At 42.1% G+C, this 27,266-nt stretch overlaps 1 protein-coding gene across 1 annotated transcript in view; it reads right to left on the bottom strand.

Moving 5' to 3' along the window:
* The window catches only part of LOC124646837, a 35,637-nt gene extending 12,004 nt beyond the window's left edge, over positions 1 to 23,633 (bottom strand). The window contains exons 1-3 of the mRNA XM_047186887.1: positions 23,559 to 23,633; positions 22,238 to 22,315; positions 21,900 to 22,046 (exon numbers count right to left, since the gene is read on the bottom strand). Of these exons, the coding sequence (XP_047042843.1) occupies positions 21,900 to 22,046; positions 22,238 to 22,315; positions 23,559 to 23,633 (300 nt within the window). The remainder of the gene's footprint in view (positions 1 to 21,899; positions 22,047 to 22,237; positions 22,316 to 23,558) is intronic.
* Positions 23,634 to 27,266: the final 3,633 nt, after the last annotated feature.

The following is a 27,266-nucleotide window of genomic DNA, read 5'->3' as shown; positions in this document are numbered from 1 at the left end:
GTTCCGACACCACCGTCAACTGAAACCCTAGTTCGGGAGGGTTCTGCAGTCCATCCCGGCACCCTTCCGGAGAGGGAAATCACCGCCGGAGGCCTCTACATCGCCATGTCTTCATCCGAGGTGATGCGTGAGTAGTCCTCCACGGGACCGTGGGTCCATAGCAGTAGCTAGATTGTTGTCCTCTCCTTGTTGTGCTTCATGTATAGATCTTGTGAGCTGCCTAACATGATCAAGATCATCTATTTGTAATTGATACATGTTGGTTTGATGTGGATCCGATTTATAGAGAGATTGCTTTGGTTGAGATTATGTATTATGTTATTATGATCTTGCATGCTCTCCGTTTCTAGTAGATGCTCTCGCCAAGTAGATGCTAGCGACTCCAAGAGGGAGTATTTATGCTCAATAGTGGGTTCATACCTCTATTTAACCATGGGAAGTGACCTTGTTCTCTACGGTTGTAGATGTGTTGTTGCTACTAGGAAGAAAACATCGGTGTTCTATTGAAGGGTAGTTTCATCGTTTACTTTACACACATTATTTAAAGCGATAGTCCATTGCTTGCAACTTAATACTGGAGGGTGTCGCGGATGCAATCCTGAAGGTGGATTGTTAGTCATATATGCAGTTGGATTACGGTCTATGTATATTGTTGTAATGCCCACATACTTTCATAGCATGTATTCTGCACCAACCATTAGCGTAAAATCTATGTTTATCAATTGCCCATCTGTAATTTGTTTATCCAGCATATTTATTTTATTGAGGATGCGCCTCTAGTGAACTGTGGACCCCGGTCCTTCTTCTTTTAATTGCAATCTTCTACAACATTTTTCTGTTCTTTTCTCTGCAAACAATTCTTTTTCCACACGGTTCGTTTAATTCTTTGTTTTTAGCAAAACCAGTGAGCTTGACAACCTCGCTGAAAGTTGGGGACAAAGTACTTGGTTGTTTGTGTGCAGGTCTCCACGTTGCTGCTGACACCGGCAGTGCGCCCTACCACGAGTTGGTTCGCAACACCTCGGGAGAGAACGTTTTTCTCCTACTGGTCGATAAACCTTGGTTTCTTACTGAGGGAAAACTTCCTGCTGTGCTCATCATACCTTCCTCTTTGGGTTCCACTCAACGTTGCGTATAAATTCTCCTTCATCAACTCCGCGCCTAGCATGGCCTTGATACGTCCAATTTGCATCACTATTTTATATCATAATTTGCTGTTATTCATTGATATATTTCATATTGGGACACAATACTTATGTTATTTCATCTATTTTGCATGTTTCATCATTATTGGACGATCGAACCCCGGAGCCAGGATTCTGCTGGAAAAAGCACCGTCGAACGCAATATTTCGGAAGATCAACTCGTGGAAGGAAATTATACCAAAAATCCTATTTTTCAAGATGACGAAGGAAGCCGTAAGGAGGAGCCAGAGGAGCCGGGGTGGGCCCACACCCTGGGCGGCGCGGCCCAGGCCCTGGCCGCGCCGCCATGTGGTGTGAGGGGCCCACGACCCCTTTCGCCTCCTTTTCTTCGCCAAACCCTTCGTCCCGAAGACCTAAGCCACAGAGGGTACCTCACGAAGAGTTACAGCCGCCTCTGCGGGGCGGAGAACACCGGAGAGAAAAGAGCTCTCCGGCGGGCAGGAATCCGCCGGGGAAATCCCTCCGGGAGGGGGAAATCGACGCCATCGTCACCGTCATCGAGCTGGACATCATCTCCATCACCATCATCATCATCTCCACCATCATCACCGCCATCTCCTCCGCAGCACCTCGTCACCGCCGTAGCAATTTGGGTTTGATCTTGATTGTTTGATAGGGGAAACTCTCCCGTATCTATTCATACTTGTTGTTGATGCTATTGAGTGAAACCATTGAACCAAGTTTATGTTCAGATTGTTATTCATCATCATATCACCTCCGATCATGTTCCATATGATGTCTCGTGAGTAGTTCATTTAGTTCTTGAGGACATGGGTGAAGTCTAAATGTTAGTAGTGAACTATGGTTAAGTAATATTCAATGGTGTGATATTTAAGTTGTGGTGTTATTCTTCTAGTGGTGTCATGTGAACGTCGACTACATGACACTTCACCATTTATGGGCCTAGGGGAATGCATCTCGTATTCGTTTGCTAATTGCGGGGTTGCCGGAGTGACGAAACCTAAACCCCGTTGGTATATCGATGCAGGAGGGATCGCAGGATCTCGCAGTTTAAGGCTGTGGTTAGATTTATTCTTAATTACTTTCTTGTAGTTGCGGATGCTTGCAAGGGGTATAATCACAAGTATGTATTTAGTCCTAGGAAGGGCGGTACATTAGCATAGGTTCACCCACACAACACTTATCATAACAATGAAGATTATTTAGCCGTATGTAGCGAAAGCACTAGACTAAAATCACATGTGTCCTCGAGAACGTTTGGTCATTATAAGTAAACAAACCGGCTTGTCCTTTGTGCTAAAAAGGATTGGGCCACTCGCTGCAATTATTTCTCTCGCATTTTACTTACTTGTACTTATTTCATCTGTCACATCAAAACCCCTTGAATACTTGTCTGTGAGCATTTACAGTGAAACCTTCATCGAAACTGCTTGTCAACACCTTCTGCTCCTCGTTGGGATCGACATTCTTACTTATCGAAGATACTACGATACACCCCCTATACTTGTGGGTCATCAAGACTATTTTCTGGCGCCGTTGCCGGGGAGTGAAGCGCTATTGGTAAGTGGAATTGGTAAGGAAAACCTTTACTCTTGTGCTGATTTTATTTCTGCCTGCTGCTATAAGTCATTATGGAGAGATCTTCTCTTCAATTTCTATTTGGGAAATCTACTACTACCGCAACGGTAGTAGATGAGGCGCCAGGTGAGGAAGTGATACCATATAAAATACCTATGAAAATTATTGAACGTGTTATGGATAACCGCTATGAAGGGGATGGAACTGTCCACCCCGGTGATCATTTACTCGTTTTTGCATGAATTATGCGGGTTATTCAAATGTGCAGGTATTGCTATGGATGAAGTGAGGAAGAAATTATTCTCTTTATCGCTGTCCGGTAAGGCGGCGCATTGGTATAAATTACTTGGATAATGGGGATTCTCTTGAATGGAATGATATTGTGCCCCGGTTTTATTCTAAGTTCTATCCTCCAAGTGAAATTCATAAGGATCGGAATCGCATATATAATTTTTGGCCTCATGATGGAGAAAGTATTGCCCAAGCGTGGGGGAGATTGAAGTCTTTAATGCTCAAATGCCCCATTCATGAGCTTCCTGGTAATGTTATTATTGATAATTTCTATGCAAGACTTTCTTTTCAAGACAAGACCTTGCTGGATACTTCTTGTTCGGATCATTTACACGCAACAAAGAAGAGTTTAAAAGGGACCTTCTAGATCGAATCCAAGAAAATACCGAAGGTTGGGAGAACGACAAGGATAGAGAATCAGGTATAATTTATGATTATAAATGCATTGAAGCTTTTATGGATACTGATTTATTTCGTAATATGAGTGCTACATATGGTCTTGATTCCCAAGTTGCTATAAATCTTTATAAAGCTTTTGCCTCTCATTATGAATTTCCTAAGAAGAATTTTGATAAGTATCATGAACCATATAAAGATAAAATTGATTCATCTATTAATAAGTGTGTTGTAATTGAAACTGCTGATCGTGTTATTCCTGAAGCTTATATTGAAAAAACTCCTTTCCCTCGCTAAAATGAAAGAGTACTCTGTTATAAATAGTGCGGTTCATAAAAGTGAAAAGAAACCTAGAGAACCTCGAAGAACAAATAAAAATTGAACCTCGCTGTTGCAATAGTTAAAGATCTTGTGACTGAAAATGTTGAGGATGGTCATATTATTTTCTGTGAAGATGCTTCTAATATTGTTTCACATCCTAATAAACCCAAACAAGCTAGTGTTCCTATGCTATCTGTTAAAATTGGTGATTATTGCTATTATGGTTTATGTGATATTGGTGCAAGTGTTAGTGCTATACCTTATGAGCTTTACATGGAGATTATGCACGAAATTGATTCTTGTGAACTTGAAGATATTGATGTGGTTATTCAGCTGGCTAATAGAGAAACTATTTCACCAATTGGTATTGTTCGAGATGTGGAAGTTCTATGTGGTAAGATTAAATATCCTGCTGACTTTTTGGTACTTGGTTCTGCTTGCTAGTGATTATTGTCCTATCATTTTTGGTAGACCTTTTCTAAATACTTGTGGAGCTATTATAGATTGCAAGAAAGAGAAAATTTTGACTAAATTTGCTGGTGAATCTTATGAGTTTAACTTCTCTAAATTTACTAAAACTCCTTATAAAGCTGATTTGCCTAGTAATGATTTTAAAATGGAGCAAGTGTGCATCTATTGTTCTTGTTCCTAACAATCCTTTGCGAGCAACATTTGGAGGATAGCGAGAGTGAAATTTTTAGGAAAGAAAGAGATGAACTTGAGGAAATCTTTCTTCGCCAACCTATTCTCAAGCACGATTTACCGGTGGAAGATTTGGGTACAACACCGCCACCTAAGGAAGATCCTGTTTTTGATTTAAAGCCTTTACTCGATAATCTTAAATATGCTCATATTGATGATAAGAAAATATATCCTGTTATTATTAGTTCTAAGCTTACGAGTTTGAAGAAGAAAGATTATTGCAAATATTGAGGAAACACCGAGGAGCTATTGGCTACACTCTTGATGATTTGAAGGGGATTTCTCCATCTATTTGCCAACATGCTATTAATATGGAAGATGATGCAAAGCCTCGTTGTTGAACCTCAGCGTCGTCTAATTCCGAAGATGAAGGAAGTGGTAAGGAATGAGGTATTACGACTTCTTGAAGCTGGTATTATATATCCTATTGCTGATAGTAGATGGGTTAGTCCTGTACATTGCGTTCCCAAGAAAGGAGGTATGATCTGTTGTGCCTAATGATAATGATGAGCTCATTCCTCAAAGAGTGGTTGTAGGGTATAGAATGTGCATTGATTTTCGAAAACTTAATAAAGTTACTAAGAAAGATCATTACCCTTTACCATTTATTGATCAAATGCTATAAAGATTGTCTAAAAATACTCATTTTTGCTTTCTTGATGGTTATTCTGGATTTTCACAAACTGCTGTTAAAGCTAAAGATCAAGAGAAAACCACCTTTACTTGTCCCTATGGAACTTATGCTTATAGACGTATGCCTTTTGGTTTATGTAATGCTCCTGCTACTTTTCAAAGATGCATGTCTGCTATTTTTCATGGTTTTTGTGAAAGTATTGTGGAAGTATTCATGGATGATTTTTCTGTCTATGGGAATTCATTTGATAGTTGCTTGCGAAACCTCGATAAAGTTTTGCAGAGATGTGAAGAAACTAACCTTGTTCTTAATTGGGAGAAATGCCACTTTATGGTTAATGAAGGAATTGTATTGGGAAATAAAATTTCTGAGAGAGGTATTGAAGTTGATAGAGCTAAAGTTGAAGCTATTGAGAAGATGCCTTATCCAAGGGATGTTAAAGGTATTCGTAGTGTTCTTGGTCATGCTGGGTTTTATAGGAGATTTATTAAAGATTTCTCCAAGATTTCAAAGCCTCTTACTAATCTTCTTCAAAAAGATGTACCTTTTGTTTTTGATGATGATTGTAAGGAAGCTTTTGAAACTCTAAACAAAGCCTTAACAACTGCTCCTATAGTTGAACCTCCTGATTGGAATTTACCATTTGAAATTATGTGTGATGCTAGTGATTTTGCTGTAGGCGCTGTTCTTGGACAGCGAGTAGATAAAAAATTAAATGTTATTCATTATGCTAGCAAGACTCTTGATGCTGCTCAAAGAAATTATGCTACTACTGAAAAAGAATTGTTAGCTGTAGTCTTTGCTTGTGATAAATTTAGATCTTATATTGTTGATTCAAAAGTTACAATTCATACTGATCATGCTTCAATTAGATACCTTATGACAAAGAAAGATGCTAAGCCGAGGCTTATTAGATGGGTACTTCTTTTGCAAGAATTTGATTTACATATTGTAGATAGGAAAGGCGGCGATAATCCTGTTGCTGATAATTTGTCTAGATTGGAAAATATTGCTTATGATCCTGTTCCTGTTAATGATAGTTTTCCAAATGAACAAGCTGGCTGTAATAAAGGTGAGCTCGCGAGACAGGTCCTTGGTATGCTGATTATGCTAACTTTATTGTTTCCAAGTACTTGCCTCCAACCTTTTCAGCTCAGACAAAGGAGGAAATTCTTTTATGATTTGAGGCATTATTTACGGGATGACCCACACTTATATAAAGAAGGAGTGGATGGTATTATGCGAAGATGTGTTCCCGAATATGAACAACAAGAGATATTGAGTAAATGTCATGGCGAGTGCTTATGGAGGACATCACGCCGGAGAAAGAACCGCGCAAAAAGTTCTACAATCAGGTTTTTATTGGCCAACTCTCTTCAAGGATGCGAGAAAGTTTATTTTATCTTGTGATGAATGCCAAAGGGTTGGTAATATCTCCGGACGCAATGAAATGCCTATGAATTATACTCTTGTTATTGAACCGTTTGATTGTTGGGGATTTGACTTCATGGGACCTTTTCCCTCTTCAAAAGGTAACACTCATATACTTGTTGTTGTTGATTATGTTACTAAATGGGTGGAAGCCATACCTACAAAAAGTGCTCGATGGTGAGACCTCTTTAAAAATGCTTTTAGATATTATTTTTCCTAGATTTGGAGTGCCTAGATATATTATGACTGATGGAGGTTCTCATTTTATTCATGGAGGTTTTAGAAAAACTCTTGCTAAGTATGGTATTAATCATAGAATTGCTTCCGCTTATCATCCTCAAACTAGTGGTCAAGTAGAATTATCAAATAGAGAGATTAAATCTATCTTGCGAGAAAACCGTTAATAAATCTAGAAAGAATTGGGCTAGTAAATTGAAGGATGCACTATGGGCTTATAGAACTGCTTATAAAAACCCCATGGGAATGTCACCTTATAAAATGGTTTACGGAAAAGCTTGTCATTTACCTTTAGAGCTAGAACACAAAGCTTATAGGGTCTGTTAGAGAATTAAATAAAGATCCTAAACTTGCCGGTGATAAGAGGTTGCTACAATTAAGTTCTCTAGATGAATGGAGAAGTGAAGCTTATGAAAATGCTAAACTCTTTAAAGAAAAAGTTAAAAAATGGCATGATAGGAGGATCATCAAAAGAGAGTTTAATATTGGGGATAAAGTCCTATTGTATCGGTCTCGTCTCGGATTCTTTGCGGGGAAATTACTCTCGAAATGGGAAGGACCGTATGTTGTTGAGGAGGTGTATCGTTCGGGAGCAATTAAAATTAGCTCTCTCCAAGGCAATGCTACACAAGTGGTGAATGGACAAAGACTCAAGCATTATATCTCGGGTGATTCTTATAATGTTGATGTTGATATTATTCGAGTGGAAACACCGGAGGCTTTCATCAAAGGACAAATTGACGATCCGCCGAACTCGACTTTGAATAGGTAACGATGCGGTAATGAAAAGTTCGCGATTTACTTTCCGAACATTATTTTTGTTGTTTTTGGAAAATATGAAAAATTACGAGTTCGAAATGGAGTGGAAAAGACGCACGAGGGGCGAAACCACGGGCCGGCGCGGGCCCCGGCCGGCCGCGCCGACCTATGGTCCGGCCGCCTCGTCGCTCCTTTCCGACTGCGGTTCGATCCGGTACTTTCCGTTTGTTCCGAAAATTTTTATTATAAAATCCCCCGGACCCACGGAGGTCCGTATATCGTTTTCTCGACGTGTTTTGTTTCGAGCTGTTTCGCCGGGATTTGCTTCGGATCTAGAGCCACCATGTCTTCGTCGGAAGCCCCGAAGGACAACTCCGAGCAAGGATGTTGGCAACTTGTACATGGAGGAGCTGAAGATGCACCCCAAGGAGTTGCTGCTCGTTGAAGGAGAAGCTCGCAGGTCAAGGATGTCCGGGGTCCTAAAGAAGAAGGAAGCCCGGAAGACGAGGATGGAGAAGCTAGAACAAGAGGTTTTCAAGTACAAGAAGATGGCTGAGCGTGAGGTGGATATCTTCCACGGGATTGTGTCCGAACTCATTGCTTGAACATGAGAAGGAAAGCTGGAAAGCTTTGGAGCGACATCCTCTCACTTCACGACACCACCAACAAGCTCCAAGCACAACTCTATGACGTTCGGAATCAAAGCTGTGAGTATGAAAACAGGTTTAACTACATAAGCCGTGCTTGCCGGTTTCGGGATTCCCGAGACCAAGATGTCGTTTCTTGATGGAGAGCCTCTTCCTTGGAAGTCCGATGACGGGAATTCATCACCACCATCTCCTCGGGAGTAATTCATCATCGGTATTGGCATCCCCTTGGTTTGTTCCAAGCTTGGGGAGTGCCGCGGTATCACATTATCACTACCTTTTACTTTTATTGTCAAGTAGTGTCATATCATGAATAGGGAAATTATCGTATAGGATGGGTTGCGGTTGGAAGTATCTCTCCTTTAGTTGTCTATGTATCCCTTGGTGTGAGTTATCGATATGGAATATTAATGAGAAGTCTTATCATTTACATATTGCACATCTTATTTTAGTTTGCACTCTCTATGATTCATCTTGTTGTTAGTATTGGTATCACTTTGGGAGCATTGAATAAATCTATTTGGTTTTGGCAAACTTAGCATTGGTCAATAGCAACAACACTTTGAGGTTTAAATAGAAAAGAGAAATACATGTAGATGTTTCATTGTCTTTTTTGTTAGCTTATAGTTCATTTGAAGTTAAAATTGTTTGTGCTTACAAGGAAGATACATGATTGTTTCTATCATATGTATATTTGTTTGTTTCCCTCGACTCTTATGCTTGCTAATTAACCTTGCTAGCCAAAGACCTGTACTGAGAGGGAATACTTCTCGTGCATCCAAACCTTCAACCAAACCTATGTTATTTGTGTCCACCATACCTACCTATTACATGGTATTTTCTCGCCATTCCAAGTAAATACTTCATGTGCTACCTTTAAACAATTCAAAACTTAGTATCTCTTATTTGTGTCAATGTTTCATAGCTCATGAGGAAGTATGTGGTGTTTTATCTTTCAATCTTGTTGGGCAATTTCCACCAATGGACTAGTGGCTTCATCCGCTCATCCAATAATTTTGCAAAAAGAGCTGGCAATGGGATTCCCGAGTCCCAAATTAATTAAACTAAATAGACACTCCTCCATGGTATGTGATTGATGGACGGCACCCGAAGGATTCGGTTAGCCATGGCTTGTGTAAGCAAAGGTTGGGGGAGTGTCATCATCATCATAAAGCTAAAATAAAAAGGCACTCCTTCATGGTATGAGATTGTTGGCGGGCACCCGAGGATTCGGTTAGCCATGGTTTGTGAAAGAAAGGTTGGAAGGAGTGCCACACAAAAGGAAAATATTATGGGAGCCGCTCTTAGGAGGTTGTCCGGCAAGGGGGTTAGAGTACCCGCTACCGGTCGTTGACAACAATAAACACCTCTCAAAATGTTACTTTTATTATCTCTATATGATTTCAAAGCTGAAAGAGCTCTAGCACATGATTTAATCCCCTGCTTCCCTCTGCGAAGGGCACTGTCTTTTACTTTATGTTGAGTCGGTAAACCTATTTCTCTCCATCTCAAGCAAGCATTTGAGTAGTTGTGATCAAACCATTATATTGTGATTTGCTACATCATGTCTTTTATTCTTCCTTGTTTAGTACAAGTTTTATCTGAATGAATATAGCTTTGCAAGTTATCAATGATTATGAAGAGACCATTATGATTGAGTATGCAAGTTGTGCATTATAAACTTTAAACATGAGAGCGCTGCTCAAGAAGATAAATATAATCTATTAATTGTTCTCTGACCAAGAACGAAGTTTGCCATCACCAATTATGATCTCTCATGCACCTTTACTTGTGATTACCTTATACTTGTTTCAATATGAGTTATAAGAGGTTGTTTACTACAATGTCATGTGTGAATGAATATGATGTTTCTTGTCCGTATTTTGGTTATCGACTCTTCACTCCATAAACATGTGGTCATGTCTATTGAGTTCAGTTTCGCTTGGGGACAAGCGAAGTCTAAGCTTGGGGGAGTTGATACGTCCAATTTGCATCACTATTTTATATCATAATTTGCTGTTATTCATTGATATATTTCATATTGGGACACAATACTTATGTTATTTCATCTATTTTGCATGTTTCATCATTATTGGAGGATCGAACACCGGAGCCGGGATTCTAGCTGGAAAAAGCACCGTCGAACGCAATATTTCGGAAGATCAACTGTGGAAGGAAATTATACCAAAAATCCTATTTTTCAAGATGACGAAGGAAGCCGGAAGGAGGAGCCGGGAGGAGCCGGGGTGGGCCCACACCCTAGGGCGGCGCGGCCCGGGCCCCGGCCGCGCCGCCATGTGGTGTGAGGGGCCCACGACCCCTTTCGCCTCCTTTTCTTCGCCAAACCCTTCGTCCCGAAGACCTAAGCCACGGAGGGTACCTCACGAAGAGTTACGGCCGCCTCGCGGGGCGGAGAACACCAGAGAGAAAGAGCTCTCCGGCGGGCAGGAATCCGCCGGGAAATTCCCTCCGGGAGGGGAAATCGACGCCATCGTCACCGTCATCGAGCTGGACATCATCTCCATCACCATCATCATCATCTCCACCATCATCACCGCCATCTCCTCCGCAGCACCTCGTCACCGCCGTAGCAATTTGGGTTTGATCTTGATTGTTTGATAGGGAAACTCTCCCGGTATCTATTCATACTTGTTGTTGATGCTATTGAGTGAAACCATTGAACCAAGTTTATGTTCAGATTGTTATTCATCATCATATCACCTCTGATCATGTTCCATATGATGTCTCGTGAGTAGTTCGTTTAGTTCTTGAGGACATGGGTGAAGTCTAAATGTTAGTAGTGAACTATGGTTAAGTAATATTCAATGGTGTGATATTTAAGTTGTGGTGTTATTCTTCTAGTGGTGTCATGTGAACGTCGACTACATGACACTTCACCATTTATGGGCCTAGGGGAATGCATCTCGTATTCGTTTGCTAATTGCGGGGTTGCCGGAGTGACGAAACCTAAACCCCGTTGGTATATCGATGCGGGAGGGATCGCAGGATCTCGCAGTTTAAGGCTGTGGTTAGATTTATTCTTAATTACTTTCTTGTAGTTGCGGATGCTTGCAAGGGGTATAATCACAAGTATGTATTTAGTCCTAGGAAGGGCGGTACATTAGCATAGGTTCACCCACACAACACTTATCATAACAATGAAGATTATTTAGCCGTATGTAGCGAAAGCACTAGACTAAAATCCCATGTGTCCTCGAGAACGTTTGGTCATTATAAGTAAACAAACCGGCTTGTCCTTTGTGCTAAAAAGGATTGGGCCACTCGCTGCAATTATTTCTCTCGCATTTTACTTACTTGTACTTATTTCATCTGTCACATCAAAACCCCCTGAATACTTGTCTGTGAGCATTTACAGTGAAACCTTCATCGAAACTGCTTGTCAACACCTTCTGCTCCTCGTTGGGATCGACATTCTTACTTATCGAAGATACTACGATACACCCCCTATACTTGTGGGTCATCAGGCCTCACCCCCTGGCATTCCCATCTACTTGATTTTCCCAAGGATGGTATGTTTTGCCCTAAAACCCTATATTTGGGGTGCCTGGGTGCAACTCACCATGGTCTACCATGTACCCCAGATGATTCATGTAGATCCCATGGGTAGCAGTGTGGGGAAAGCAATGGTGCACATATGTGCCAAGTGTGGCCTCACCCTCTGGCATCCCCAACTACTTTGATTTGCCCAAGGAGGACATGTTTTGGCCTAAAAATCTATATTAGGGTGCCTCGGTGCAACTCACCATGTTCTACCCCAGATAATTCATGTAGACCCCATTTGTGCATGCTACTTTGATTCACAACGTCACTATTGCTTAATCGCCGAATCCACATCTGCATGCCAAAACGTCTAACACAAGATCAATAAAAGTGGATATATTCATATCTAGAGCTATTTGGTAATTGACTCTACTTTGTCTAGATACGCACCTATCTAGAGCTAAAATATGTCTACATATATATTCATATATAGTTGTGTCAATTAATTCCCCATTTTCAACGAACTCTAGGTCTGCCTCCGGACACATCTACCATGAAACCCCACACAACCTCTCCGTGCATTTCGCCGGACACACCGCCGCCGCGTTTCAAACACATAACAATGCATTGAGATTTTTTTGCGGGTTACAATGCAATGTGTTTAGACGAGTGCTTACATGAATAAACCTGATAACATATTTTATTACATACGAGGACCGGGATATTGTCTTGTGTAGGATAGGTCGTTACCAAAAATACATCCAATGCCTACCTGTTCGGAATTTTGTAATTTTTTTGGCTCTCAAATTTGGTGGCAGAGCATAATTTTATCCACGAAATGTCCTTTCCAGCCGTCAGTTTCGCAGAAGTAGCCCCGAACCTTTTCGAGTGGCAAGGGTATTCAAGTAACTGTAATTCAATGGCGCCATAACAAGCACTTCCAATCTGAAATCAGCCGAGTCGTCTTACACCCAATTTCCCCATTTCAACAAACTCTAGATCTGCCTCCGGATACGTCTACCCAGCTCCCCCACCCCACTACTTCATCGTGCAGTTCACCGGACACATCGCCGCCTTGTTCCGGACACACCGCGGCCCTCCATCGTCCAGGCAACATCTTCACCATTTCTTCAGAATGGTCTCACACACCATGACTCCAGGATTTGGTAATCTTTTCCATTTTCCGCAGCCAGTTAGTTTGTTTGTTTCTTGCGGTGCGTGTATGTTGGTTGATTACTATGCAGTACTCCGTATTACTTTGTCGGTGGGTTGATGTCTAGAGAATAGCTTGTTGGTGGTAGATATTTTGTTAGTTTGTACTACCTCCGTCCAATAATAAGTGTGCCATTTTTTTCTAGATACGGATATATCTATATGCATTTTAGTTCTAGATACATCCGTATCTAGAAGATGTTGAGACGCATTAGTTTGTTAGACTAGTGCATCTCTTGGACGCGTCGCTTATGGAGAAGCTGATCTTCTGGTGTTGTCTTGGTGGTGTCAGTGTTGTTGTTTCAAGTTTTCTATCTCTGTAGCGGGGCTTTTTTCTGTAATTCTTCTCTCTTTTTTTGGCTGTGTGCATCATTTATGCCATTAGGGCATGATGTTGTTGCAGAGGCTGGGTGTAATTGGTATCTCCGTTATATTAATATATGCTTTTTATCGAAAAAATTAAACTAGTGGATCTGTTCGATTTTCCCCTTTTATTCGTCACTGGCATCACAATCTACGAATTTTGCATGTCCTTAATATCTTAGGCACCAAACACAGTGAAAATAGGAGCAAAATGCAGAATGTCAGAAGGAGCACTGCAAAACTTGGAGGTTCCCGTATTGAGAAGTTGGTAGCAGCCGCTGCTGAAACCGCGTTTAAGGATATTAAAAGGGGTGGCTCAGCAGCGAAGGGCAGCAAGAGAATATCAGCATCTCATCTGTCCGAAGAAGATTCAGATCTTGAACTCTTATTATGCAATATGATAGAGACCTACCCTGCTCTCTCGACAGCTAAGGTGCTAGTTCCTTCATCCCATCGTGCCTTGTCATATTTATGTTTGATTTCTAATGCCAATTCATCATTGTCATGGTCGCTTCATTTATCAATGTTTTGCTTTTTAAAGGAGAAATAAGTATCATGCCGCCAGCAACTGCAACATGGCTAACCTGACACCTCCAGTTGGAATCAAGTCCCTGATGAGCGCCAAAAGATCATCGCCAGACACGCCACCTGCTAGACGGAAATCAAATCCAATCTCAGTGTGTCGTAGATCTCTTCGTCTAAACCCTTCTCTCGTTGAAGGCAAGTTGTACCACTAAGTTCTTACTACATCTAGCATGATGTACTCTGAAGTTCTATCTTTGCATTTATGTTTTCTTTGGATGCACGATGACCACACTCGGGTTTGCCTCCCATGAACAAAGAAAATGATGCTATGGGGCTTGTCCTTGTGGAAATAGTCACTGACCGGATCGATGGCACCAATCTCATCAATGTTGAAGGCCATGGAACTCCTCACCTTGCTCAACATGATGAGGCTACCCTGCCTAGTAATGGGGTTAAAGGCCCGTTTGGTGTATTTTCTTTGCTTCTTCCATATTTTATCTGTATCATCATTATTACCTCACAAGTTTTCTATATGTGTAGTGGGAAGGAGAAAAAACGTGGGAGAAGTACTGAGCAGATTGTACCGATCACCGGGTCAGTAAGCGCAGGTGGTCATTCCAAAAGGGAGGATAAGGCTAGTGTCAGCTATAATCGCTGCAAAGTTTGCAACTAAATGTTACAAGACTGTCAAGAACCATGTGCATGTGCGTTCGAACGGGAGGAAGTGCAAGGGGGGCACTAGGCTCCTCTTACTATTACCACAGAGTTCGGGTAAGTATATATTGTAGGCCCTTTGCCCGACTGTAATGTTTATATACAACTAATTTAACAGATTTCCATTCTTATGCATGTTCTTTCATGTCACTACTCTCTAGGTAAGGTTTGATATGGATATACATGCTTCACCAGTAAAAGCATCATGTAGGAGGTATCTTCAGATAGGTGTCAAGCATCAACGACATGTCCTTGAAAGAAAGTACTTCGATTGCCTTCCTCTCTGTGATGTGCCGAAAGAAAGCCACGTCAGTTCGATGAATGACGTTGAGTGGAATGAGCTTGTGTAGCACTGGACGGATCCCAAGATTAAGGTCAGTTCCTTACAAAATTGAAGATGCTGCATTGCACATGCTTATGGGTGTTGAAGTGGATAAGTGAATTTCCTAGACCTTTTCATCAGTTTGGACTTTTTGGTTTCCGTAGTGCATTAAGCTTAATAATGAGTATTGTTACTAACTATACCTTCCATTTCAGGAAATCAGTAATCAAAACATAGAAAACCATGCTAAGGTTCTTTACCATCACACTACTGGGCCACGTAGCTATGAAGCTTATCTGGAGAGCTTGGTAAGTCAAGACTTATCAACAGATAACCGTGATTGATGTTTCCTGTTAGATTGCTATATAAGTTTGTTTTTTGCCTAATGCATGTGCTAGATATTTCTTGTTCAATATCACTTATTGTATTGTATGTATTTGAAATAACATGTTTGGGTATCCAATTGTGATATTATTTCTATGATTGTGACTTTCCAATGTATTTGACAATAATGTGATGAAGAGGTGAACTAAATTCCTATTTTGGTAGCCGCTTTGTCTATCACCTTTCATGTGCATTGTTGCTAGCACAAACTGTAGTTTATGTGTGGATGCAAACTCTTTTATTACCAGATCCTAATAGAAACTTTAAGAAGGCCTCTTAATATTTGTGTTTTTCAAGGGGGAGAAGTACAAGGGCAAAGAACTCGGTCCTTTGGATATGTTCAAGGAGTGCCACTTGAGCCGCCATACTGGCTTCTCCACCCCGACTAAGAATGAAATTGTAAGGAAGCTTTCAAAGAGTCATCATTAATGTGAAGGTTATATTATGCCGCATCTCATAACCATGTTTCTTCTTTGTAAAACAAGGCTGAGATGGAACATGAGTTGTCTGTACCAACAACTGATGGAGGACGCAAGACTGAGGCTCAGGTTGTACACGATGTCCTGTCAAAGAAAATCGCCCAACCTACTTTTCTTCAGAACACGGGGGATGTGCATCAGCCCTCTCAGCCTTGTCGAGTCAGAAAGAGCAAGCTTGCTGTAGAACTGGAGAGAGAGAGAAGGGTAGAATTGTAGAACTGCACGATATTATTCAGATCCAGAACTCTAAAATTGATGAGATGGACAGCAAGGCAAAAGAAGAGGAAGAGATGCAGAGTTGGGTGTTTGCAAAGCTTGGGAAGTTGATCGCGTCCTTTGAAAAAATTGAGCAGTTGTCTACGACTTCGTAATCTTGATTACATCGTGAACAGGTGGGATGTTCGATGCTTGAACTGTTATTTTGATGTTGCGTTTGTCCATGGGGGACTAATGTGACGACTTTGAACTTTTTATGTTGGTGCTTCTGTGCACGCTAGGATCGGATCTTATGTTACTGTATGCCTGTAACCTAGTAACGTTGCATGTAATCCATTAAGTATATATGTAACCCAGTAACGATGCATGTAATTCAGTAAGTATGCCTGTAATTAATTATATATCACTTTCAGTTGTTTCATAGATCTCATGGGGACTAATGTGACGTCTATTCATCCACGCGGCCAGCTTTTATTTGTCAACGTGTCCAACCTTTATTCGCTGCAGTGTCCGAAATGGACAGGCGACGTGTCCAACTTCTAATGTTCCGTGCGGCCAGCTTTTATTTGTCAACGTGTCCAGCCTTTATTCGCCGTAGTGGACGAAATGGACAAGCGTCGTGTCCAACTTCTATTGGTCCACGCGGCATGCTCGGAAAGCCGACACATGTCCTTGTACGACACTTTCTGTGCCGACACGCGTCCTTGTATGATTGGACCAAGTGTCGGCGATTTACAGGCAGAAAATTTGATCAATGGGTGCCAGGTGCGTGGCGGTCCACATGGACGCTGATGTCACCCGACCAGACTGACAGCTCAATCATTGTCCTGCTAGATCAATCATTAGACTGACAGCTCAATGATTGGTCTGACACGATGGTCTCGATCGGGGAGGCAGCCGCATGATGGTTATACCCGTCACGACGTACCGGGCCGGGTGGGCTTTGGGTGTGGGCTAGGCCATCACGGATCCATGACGGGACGATCTAACCATCAGTCTGGCCATCTGTGACGTGAGGTTCGCCACGATCTTGCAAACCGTCAGTATGAGGCCTCCATGACGGATTTTGCACATTCACTAGCGAACTAAAATCATTATGGAATAGAAAATTGTTACTAGTGATAATACCATGTTTTACACTGATTTATGGGAATTTACCAATGATCCCCTTTATTTGGTTTATAACCCTGCAGAACAGGAAAATACTGTTTCGTGTATTTTTCACATTCAGAAACCTATACGGGGTAAAATTGACTTCGGATTTTTGGAGCATCATTTTTTCATCGGGAGGAACAACATGGGCCCTAGAACATCACCTGGAGAGGCCACTAGTAGGAAAATTCTCATTAGTGGCACACCAAAAAGGCTATTATATGAGGCGCATGGGTGGTGCGCCACATAATTTTTGCCACAAAAATAAGAATTATGTGGCGCACGGACACATGCGCCACAGAAAGTCTTATTTCTGTTGCGCACCAGACCGATGCGCCACAGAAAGTCTTATTTTTGTGGCGTACCCAGTGGTGGTGCGCCATAGTTTTTTTTTGAATTTCAAAAAAAATGGCGGCCAGATCTAAATCTAGATCTGGGGCCACCTGAATTTTGCCGGAATTTTTTTAAAATTTTCTGGCCAGAGGTGGGTGGTTTAGTGGGTGGGGTGGGTCGAGGAGGAGGAGGGAGAGCAGGCCGACCGGAGGTTGTTGGTGGAGGAGGAGGTGGTGGTGGTGGTCGCTGGAGGAGGAGGAGGAGGTGGTGGGTGGGTGGACGAGGAGGAGGAGGAGGTGGTGGTGGTGGTGGTTGTCGTCGTCGGAGGAGGAGGTGGTTGACGTAGGAGGATGTCACCGGAGGAGGAGGTGGTCGCCCGAGGACGACGTGGTCGCCGGAGACGGAGGAGGTCGTCGGGTGTAGGTGGAGGATGAGGACGGAGAAGAAGGGGGAGGAGGAGAAGGGAGAAGAAGGGATGAGAAAGAGGAAAAGCGAGGAAAATGGAGAAGGAGGAGAAGTGGAGGAGGAGGAGGAGGACGCACCTGAAATTCAAAATTTAGCACTAGAATTCTGTGGCGCATGGGCATATGGTGCGCCCCGAAAAAAATTGAATTTTTAATTTTTGCAGGAAAAAATCTTGACTATGCCACAGAATTTTATCCCGGTCATTTTGATATATTGTGCATTTTTTCGAGTTTGTATGCAACCAGGAATCCAGTTTGATGATTTTGCAACGCAATTTTGCAAAAAAAAGTCGAAATTCATATTTGTTAATTCTCAGTGGTACTAGATGACATAACACATGGTCACCTCGAAGGATGTTATCTTTTGAAATTTCTATCTATTTCTTTTGTATTTTACAGTGCTAAAGAGGCGATCCACGGGGGGGGGGGGGTTTGGAATTGCGTGTGGAGCAAAAAAATCTTCTGTGGCACGTGGAGCTCATGTGCGCCACAGAAATGTGGATTTTTTGTGGCGCACCAGCCCGTGTGCGCCACAGAAAGTCTTATTTCTATGGCGCACCAGGCAAGGTGCGGTACAGAATGTCTTATTTCTGTGGCGCACGTGGTCCTGTGCGCAACAGAAATAGTGGAACCAATTATTGGGCCTGGCTGGGGTTGGGGCCCACCATATTTTTGGGGCGCATGTGTGTCTGGTGAGCCACAAAAATACGCTATTTCTTTGGCGCACCCTTTCTGGTGCGCTACAGAAATAATTTCTGTGGGGCACACAAATCTGGTGCGCCACAGAATAGCATCCCACATATAGCTAGTTTCCTACTAGTGGGCCTGAGGGCCAAAAGAGACAAGGTGGCGCGACTTGGAAGTTTGGCTGCGCCACCCATGCTCTTTGAGTCGTCGATCTCCCATTTTCCCTGATTCTTTCGCGAACCGACGTATTTTGCCCTAAAAACCACTATATATATGGCCCCGAGGAGTTCTCGGGAGGAGAACGCAACATAAAAACAGAAACACCAAAACGGAGGCCGCTCCAGAGAATATTGGAGGGGGAAACTCCGCCAGGATCACCGCTGGAGGTATCTCCACCTTCTCCAACGTCTTCATCATCAACACCATGACCAAGAGGGAGTAGTCCATATCTGGACTACAGATTTGTGGAAGTAGCTTGATCTATTTCTCTCATGTTCTTCATAGTATTTAGTGCCATATGAGCCGCCTATCATGATTATGGTCATATTTGTAATACCTATGTGGTGGATCCTTGTTCAATGATATTATTTTATGAGATATGATCTTATTATACTGTGAGATGTATTGATAGATGCATAGTATGTACCCCGTTCTTATGTTTATGTTCTGATCCAACATCTATGCAAGATCGTGTGTGGGGTGATGTGTGAGTTAGATAGAGTAGCATGCTTTTAGTGATTGGCTAGTGACAATATGTTCATGATCTATTATGGCTTTACCTTTCTTTCACTACCTCACTAGGGATTAAGTGAATGCATGTGCTATGTTCATCATGTGATAGCAATGATGATCTTGTTTGTTCAAGGTAGCATATTTGATATTCAAACTTCATGTTAAAGTACTTATTGCTATGCTCTTATAATTCTTAATACAAGATTGATGAAGTTTCTTTCTTCTGGAGTATAAGAAAGATGTGTTGCATCATCTCTATGTTAGGCGTGATGCACATATTAATTCTGATCTTACATATAATATTATATGTACTTTCATATCTCATTGATGAATTTTTTTTGTCCACCACAACTTTACGAGAGATTAGTCAAGTGAACTCATGAACCCTGGTCCACTTTTTATCATAAGAAACACCTTTATATTGCTTTTACATTGTTTTCTATTTTCTGCACTATTTTAATCCGAAAATACAAAAATATTTACTTTTCTTATTCGTATCCAAAACACCAAAAACAATCAATCTCTTTACAGTTTCTTACTTAGTTTTTTATCTAGTTTAGTTTCTACTTGTTTTATTACTACTTGTATTATTTACTTACGCGAAACCTTTTGCTTGACAGCCATACAGTGGAGTTGGGGACACAAGACATTTACTTTACTTGCGGGATTGCTTAACGAAGAGAGAAGAGTACACTCTTGCATTCAGTTTCCCGAGAGTTCGATATAAACCGCTGAGTCACCCTTGTGGAGAAGATACTCCCTTGATGTAACACTCTCCAAGTCCCAACGTATTAAGATCATTTTGACGTTGCTTTGTGTATGAGTTTTCTTGGTTTGCTACCCAATTAAGTGAGCACCTGGTATACAAAATTCCGCACCAAAACGAGTTATCATGACCCAAAATTTTGCTAGCGGGGTATCTGCATATAGCCATGTACACCGTCAAACATCTTCGTAAACTTAGTGTTCCAAAATTTTATTCATAAACAATCATTTTTCAGTTATATTAGTGCACATAATTGGTTAAATGTTTATTTTTGTGTGAAGGGGCCACCAAAAACAAGGTGCACACTTCACAATTTCAATTTCGCAAGCAGTAGACCTTTTTAGGGTGTCCAATTCCTAGGTTTGAGGTTTTATCTAGATTTGAATCTATCTATGGATTTATTTGAGCTTGGGCCAATTTAACTCACACGTAAACTTTAGATAATTTTACTTGATATTATAACATTCATGGCATAAAATAACTAGAGGTGTCCTATTCATATACAATCATTTTTCAATTATATTAGTGCACAAATTTAGCCAAATGTGTCTTTTCTGTGAAGGGGTTACCAAAAACATGGTGCACACTGCCACGATTTTAATTTCGCATACAGTAGACCTTTATTTTAGGGTGTCCAGTTCCTAGGGTTTGAGGTTTTATCTCGATTTGAAGCCTCAAGTGTGACTTGAGGGTTTTTCCCAACCTCCCCCGGTAGTAGTGCCGAGCGTGGTCCTGGGCGCAGGGGTCCAACATCGCCAGCGAACGGAGCTTGGCTAGGAGCGGGTCGGAGAACTAGCCGTTAGCGGGATGCTGCGCGAAGATGGTTGGAGGACAGGGTGGCGCCGGTGCGCACCTGCGGCGGGGGATCCGGGCAATCCCGGGTGCTACCGGTGTGGGAGCGGTTGGGTTGCCGACGCGGTGGGGCTCTGTCGCCGTCGCGGAAGCGGCCAGCGGTGGTTATCTAGGGAGAGAAGCTCGGGAAAAGAGAAAATTTGCTTTTGGTCGAACTATTTTTTCTCAGTCGTCTCTATATAGGGCCGAACGGTATTTTGAGCACCGGTTTCATAATAGTGTCACCCTATATAAGTATATATACACTATTCTTCACGATTTAAGCTAGCATCAGTCTTATGTGCCTTCTTTGTGTTTTAAAACAAAATGCAAGCATACATCAAATGAGAGAGAAACAAAATCGATTGAACTACTAAACCATTTTATTAATCTTTTGCAATTCCAGGCGGAATTCGTACTCACCTAACCGATATTAGGACCCAATCAGCATGTCTGAAGTAGCTAGTCCTGTCCTGGAGAGTGACCATTCCTTCGTAATGCATTAGCAAAGTGATTTTGCTTTATTGCACACTCCCATCTCAGAGTGAGCCATTTCAGGTTCAGTGCCACAAACTGAAAAAATTGGAGCACAGAATAATTTTTATTGGTGTACTCTTCTATGGAATGTAAGCTTTCTGAAAATTACTGTTTGTACTGCAGAAATCGAAAGATTACATCCTGGCTGAGTGGGGAGGTTAAAGAATCAAAGAAGAAATGCTAGAGCAGGACACACTCGGCAAGGCTGCCTTTCAGCGCAAAATAGAAAATGAAAATTTCTCCTTTGAGGCATAAAGTCAAACAGTTTTTTTTTTAGATAATGGGCGCTTTATTACTCATGAGAAGCAATTACACCCGACCTATGCATAGCTAAGATGCACACAGCCGTTCGACAAGTCTCAGTAGTCTTGAAAAATAAAAGGAGACGAATTACATAATAGGCAGGAGAGTGGATTTGGTGATCGGGGGATACGTGAGCACCCGGTTATCACCGTTGGATTTGGTCCACCACCGTTGGATTCTGCTACTCACTAACGGCCACTCACTAACGGTCACTACCTCGCCGGCCTCCACCTCGCCGGCCTCCAACTCGCGCATCTGAGGTCGCGCCAGTGTCTCCCAGGCCAAGCGCATCGCCATGAACCTTCCCCGCGTCTCTCCACTCTTCCACTCGACGCACTGGACCGCGTCGATGCGTGTACAGTGCTAACATCGTTAGACACATGTCGAGCAGAGAAGAGGTGCTCACGTATCCCCCTGATCACCAGGCTTCATCCCTAACAGGCAAAGTGAATGTAAAACGACTAAGAAGAAGACGGAGACCCAATCTGTAGATTATGCTGCCACCCATGTAGGGAAAAAGTATCTCTCTCCGTGTCCTCCAACCGTGTAGAGACCTCCGTAAACAGGTCGCGGTTCTCCACCTTCTGTAGTGCAGACCATGAACGGAGAGTAGCTGTACATCTGTATATAACCTGCAGGAGAGAACAATTCTTGTCATTAAATACTTTGTCATTTCTACACAGCCATAGCGACCATATCATGGAAAACGCCCCCACCCTAATAAACGTTCTAAAGCTGTGGTCGATCCCATGAAGCCAATTACCAAAGATGTTGGCCACACTAGTTGGGGGATATAGATCAGAAGCTATTTGGATGCATAACCATATGGATCTGTGTAACATCCCAACTTTTCAAATCAATGAAGAAGATCAATCTCTCCTACCCAAAAATTTGAGCCAACAAAAACTTAAATTGAATTGCTTTGTGTACCTAGTGTTCATGCATGTATATTTTGATTGTTGCCATGATTGTTTGTTTGAGGTGTTGGACATGATTCCAAACCCTAAACCATACCCCTTTTCACAATCAAGGAGAAGAAAATAAAATAAAATAAAATAAAAAGAGAAGCACATATGGGCATATAGCCATATTTGCAAATCTTGGCATATGCCATTTTTACTTTAGCTAAATGGTTTGAAAACATTACTAAACCCAAAACAATACCTTTTGTGTCAAAGAAAAGCAAAACAAATCAAAAGAAAAATCAAAACCAAGTCACATATGATAATGGTCATTTGTGACAATTATATCAGGGTACCCACTTTGGACCCCTGTGGTTATTATTTTCTAAACTAAACTTTCCCAATTATTTTCTCCTCATCCAAGAACACATCAAGGTGATCACAATGGTGTTGACCAACCTTGCTGATTCATTTTCAAACTCTTATTTTAAGCATGGAAAGTTGCAACTTTGAAACAGAAACAAGATCACCCCAAATTTGAATTTCACAAAACCAACTCCATTTTGCAAACCAACACCATCACTAGGTGCCAAACATTATTTGAATCACACCCATAAAATATTTTGGCCAAATTCAAATTTGAATTTCATGCCTCCATTTCATCAAACACCTTAAGTGCACCAATCTGGTTTGAGCACACACTCTATTATCCTTTGGATTTTAGACTAAACCATCCATGCTTGTGTCATCCTTGATGTTCCCTTGCATCCCCTGGATCAAACCATGCCATTGCTTCAATGATCACCGAAGAGAATTGACCAAACCATGTCCATGCCGTGTACCATGCCACCCACCATGCCATCATCCTCTCCTCTCACTTCTGGCTCACCTCAGCATGTCCTGGAGCCTCCCCTCCCTCTCCTGATCACGCTCGTGCAAGACGTTGGCCAAGGAGAAGCGAGCACTGGCCAACACAGGACACGCCCATGTCAGCCAGTGATGCCAGCGCGCGCACGGACATGACCCAGAGCGCGCCAGAGCACGTCATCGCCCCATCGCCTCTGTCCTTCCCTTGACCTCCGCTTCTGCCCCGAGCATCGCCACGACACCAGCTACCTCCCAGACACGCTCCCTCTCTCGCCCGTGCCCTGTCGCCGTCGTCCTCTTCGTCGACGTCCGCCACGGTACTGCCAGACATGGCACGCTCACGATCGCGTTTGACCTCGGTTTTCTGTGCAATCAAGCGCGTCTCGATCGCCATGACCTCAGGAAGAGAGCAGCGTCTTCGCCCACGCCCTTAGTCGCCCGTAGCATCACCTCCATGCTCGCCACCGTGAACCCCCGCAGCACCTCTCTCCCGCTATAAATAGAGCACGCCCCGGCCCTCAATCTTCACACCATTCCACTCCTCTCCTCCCACTGATCCTCCTCGAGCATTCCACCGTCCCAATTTAGCCCGTAGCCCCTCAATCGATCGCTGGAGTCCGCCGGAGCCGTCGCAGAAGGAGCGGAAGATTGGCGCCACCCCAGGAGACGCCGCCGGTACCAGGAGCTTCGCCGTCGTCGACAGCGTCGCTCTGCATCAACGCCGATCATCGCCGGACCTCCGGTGAGCCGCCGAACCCCTAGGTTCACCGCCAGTAGGGTTCGCTCTCGTCGACGGAGACGACGAGCCTTGGCCGTCGGTCCTCTGTCTAATCCTACGACCCTCTTTGAAACATATTGTTTCGGTGTTTATTAGTCGCTGACGAGTGGGTCCCGCTGTCAGGCAGCCCACGCGTGCGAGAGGCGCAGCTGGGTCAGCCCGTTTTCTTTTTCCTCTCTGGCCCAGTTTCGTTTCCCGCCGAAGCCCACCGTTTGAATTCGTTTAAATTCATTTTAACTCAAATTCAATACTGATGCTTTGCTAGAATTTGAATAAAATAAAATCTACAAATCCAAATGGAGTGATTCCAATTTGGTGTGAAAGTAGATAAAAGGATCTACCCAACCCCACTGGTCTCAAACTCTAGTTCATTATAGATCACTTGCAATAAAAATAACAAGGCAGTGCCTTTTCAAAATTCAAACTTTTATTAAAAATCAACCATAATGAATTTTGAGGTGATTCCAATTCTAATAATTCACTTTTAAAAAAATGTATTTGATTATGCAAAAGTATGACATAGTTGTTTCATATGATCATGGGCTAGAATCAAATAATGGCTATGTAGTCATTTCTAGCTCATTTAAATTGTTTCAAATTTAGGATTTCAAATCTATGAGGTGTAGCACCTCATTTAAATCACTTTACCAAGTAATGTTCCGTGGCCTCATATTCTCTTATTTGAGGATATCAAATCTTAGTATATTTCAATGAGAGGAAATTATTTTCCTAACACTAAATAAGAAAACCCTAGTATGATGTTGAGTGATGATTGTGATGATGATAGATCATCTTGAGTGAGCCATTAAGGCTAAGTAGTCTCCTTAAGAATTGTTTGGTCATTGTTACCTCGTATCCGTTTATAGACGCTAGTACCGAAGGCTACGAGGAGGAGGAGGTATTCTACGAAGAAGAGGAGGAACACTTTGATCAATACACCAACCAAGGCAAGCTCTACTAATGCCAAGCTACTAGTGCAAGTTACCATGGGCACTAGTATTGTTGTTTAAAGTTTTATCTTTCCAAGTCCAAGTTTTTATCTTACAAGCTTTTACTTTGTTTACCAAGGCTTAATTGTAGTAGTTCATTTGTGTCTAAGTATAGAGTACCACAAGAGCTTCAAACTTAGCCTAGAAAGCTAAACTTTATTTAGCACCCCTCATGATTAGTTGCTAGTGCTAAAACTAAAATTGACTACTCTAGATGGAAACTTGTGAAGCAAATGATTTTGAACACCTTGGAATGATGATTCATTCTATTGAAAGTTTTGAAGTTGAGTATGACCTTTGAATGACAATGTGTTTTTGACAAAAACTGATGGTTGGGTTCGGATGTGATACCATTCCAATTTTAGAGTACCCCCACAATACCTGATAATGGGTAAGGCTTTAGCTAGAAATTTATGTATCTTAGTATGGGTTTCCTCTGAATAAGCGTCATAGAGGTTATGCTGAGGCTGCCTCCGTTGAAAGTGAAATGACGTGAAAAAGAGTTGAATGGCCTACCCAAGCCCTGTGCAGTTCCTAGGATGGCAGTTTACTATCACTAGGAGGCCAAGCTCACAGGGGAGGTGCCTATACTAGAGTATAGAGTATGTAAGTGAAAGGTTAATGGTTAATGATCCGCATACTGAGTTATGATGATTCAGGGCTATCCCTGACGGATGTAATCAAAAGTTGTGGCACGAGAGTACGACCTCTGTAGAGTGTTAAACTATTCGAATAGCCGCGTCCGCGATCATGGACAGTTGGATGGTCATACTGTTCCGTTGTCAGATGTTTTCTAAAAATAAATGGTGACTTGAAATGTGACTTTGACTTGAATCACAACAGAATTGTGTGGATGGCACTAATGTTCCCACTTGAGTAAGTCTAGGTAAATAAAGAGTCTTGACTAGTAAGTGCTTATGAAATAAAACTGGCTTTGTGCAAATGAACCTAGAGCTTAGAACCCACTTAGAGCTTTTAGTAATTCTATTAGTGTGAGTTTGCGAGTACTTTAAAAGTACTCATGGCTTTGTCCCTGGCTATTCAAATGGCCAGACTATGAAGAGGAGAACCAGTACCAGGAAGGTGGACAGCAGGATGTCTACGATAACTAGGACTACCTCCCGACGTCAAGCGTTGCCTGTGGAACAGATGGACCACTACTACGTATCTTCCGCTATGTGTTATGTATTTGATCTTTAGATCAATTGTTGTATTAAGACTGGATCATGTGATCCTTTGATGTAAGACTATTATGGTTTGTAATGAATGATGTGCTGTGATATGAACTTATTATGTCTCGCAAAAACAATCTTCCTGGGATTGCGATGTACGGCATAATAGGCATCTGGAATTAAAAATCCGGGTGTTGACAATCTGACAAAGCGGCATAGGAAGAACAAATGCTTAATAGTCTCATTTTGTTGACAAAAAATGCATTGTGTATTACCATGCCAATTCCGCTTCACAAGATTATCTTTGGTTAGGATTACTCCTCGACGCAAATACCAGTAAAAAATATTAATTTTTAGCGGTATCTTCATCTTCCAAATCTTCTTGTTCTTATCAACTGGAACGGATGCCAAACACAACAGTAAGGCGTTCCATGCAATAAGTCTCGGACCGATTAAATCTCGTCTAAACGTCATATTCGGAGGTGAGGTTGCCATTACGGAAGCAATGGTATCACTTTTGCGACGAACAATGTTGAATAACGCTGGATTTTGTTCAGAGAGAGGCCTATTCCCTAGCCATGTATCCTCTCAGAACCGTATCTGCGATCCATCCTTAATAATGAAAGTACCATATCTGAAGAAGAATTTCTTCGTTGCCATTAGGCTATCCCAAAAATGCGAATCTCCCGGTTTTCAAAGGATCTGGGATAACACTTTTTCGCCTATGTACTTTCTTCTAACCATGGTCTGCCATGCGCCATTCTCGGTTAGTAGCAAACAGCTACAGAGTAGAAATACCACTCTGTTTTAACGAGATTTGGAACTTACATTGAAAGGCTTGGAATGGGCACTAATCAACAAAATACTTAATTCCT

The sequence above is a fragment of the Lolium rigidum genome, chromosome 4 (genome assembly GCF_022539505.1).
Source record: "Lolium rigidum isolate FL_2022 chromosome 4, APGP_CSIRO_Lrig_0.1, whole genome shotgun sequence".
Lineage (NCBI taxonomy): Eukaryota > Viridiplantae > Streptophyta > Magnoliopsida > Poales > Poaceae > Lolium > Lolium rigidum.
Note: the sequence above shows the minus strand (reverse complement) of the source record. Positions and strands in the feature narration are given on the sequence as shown.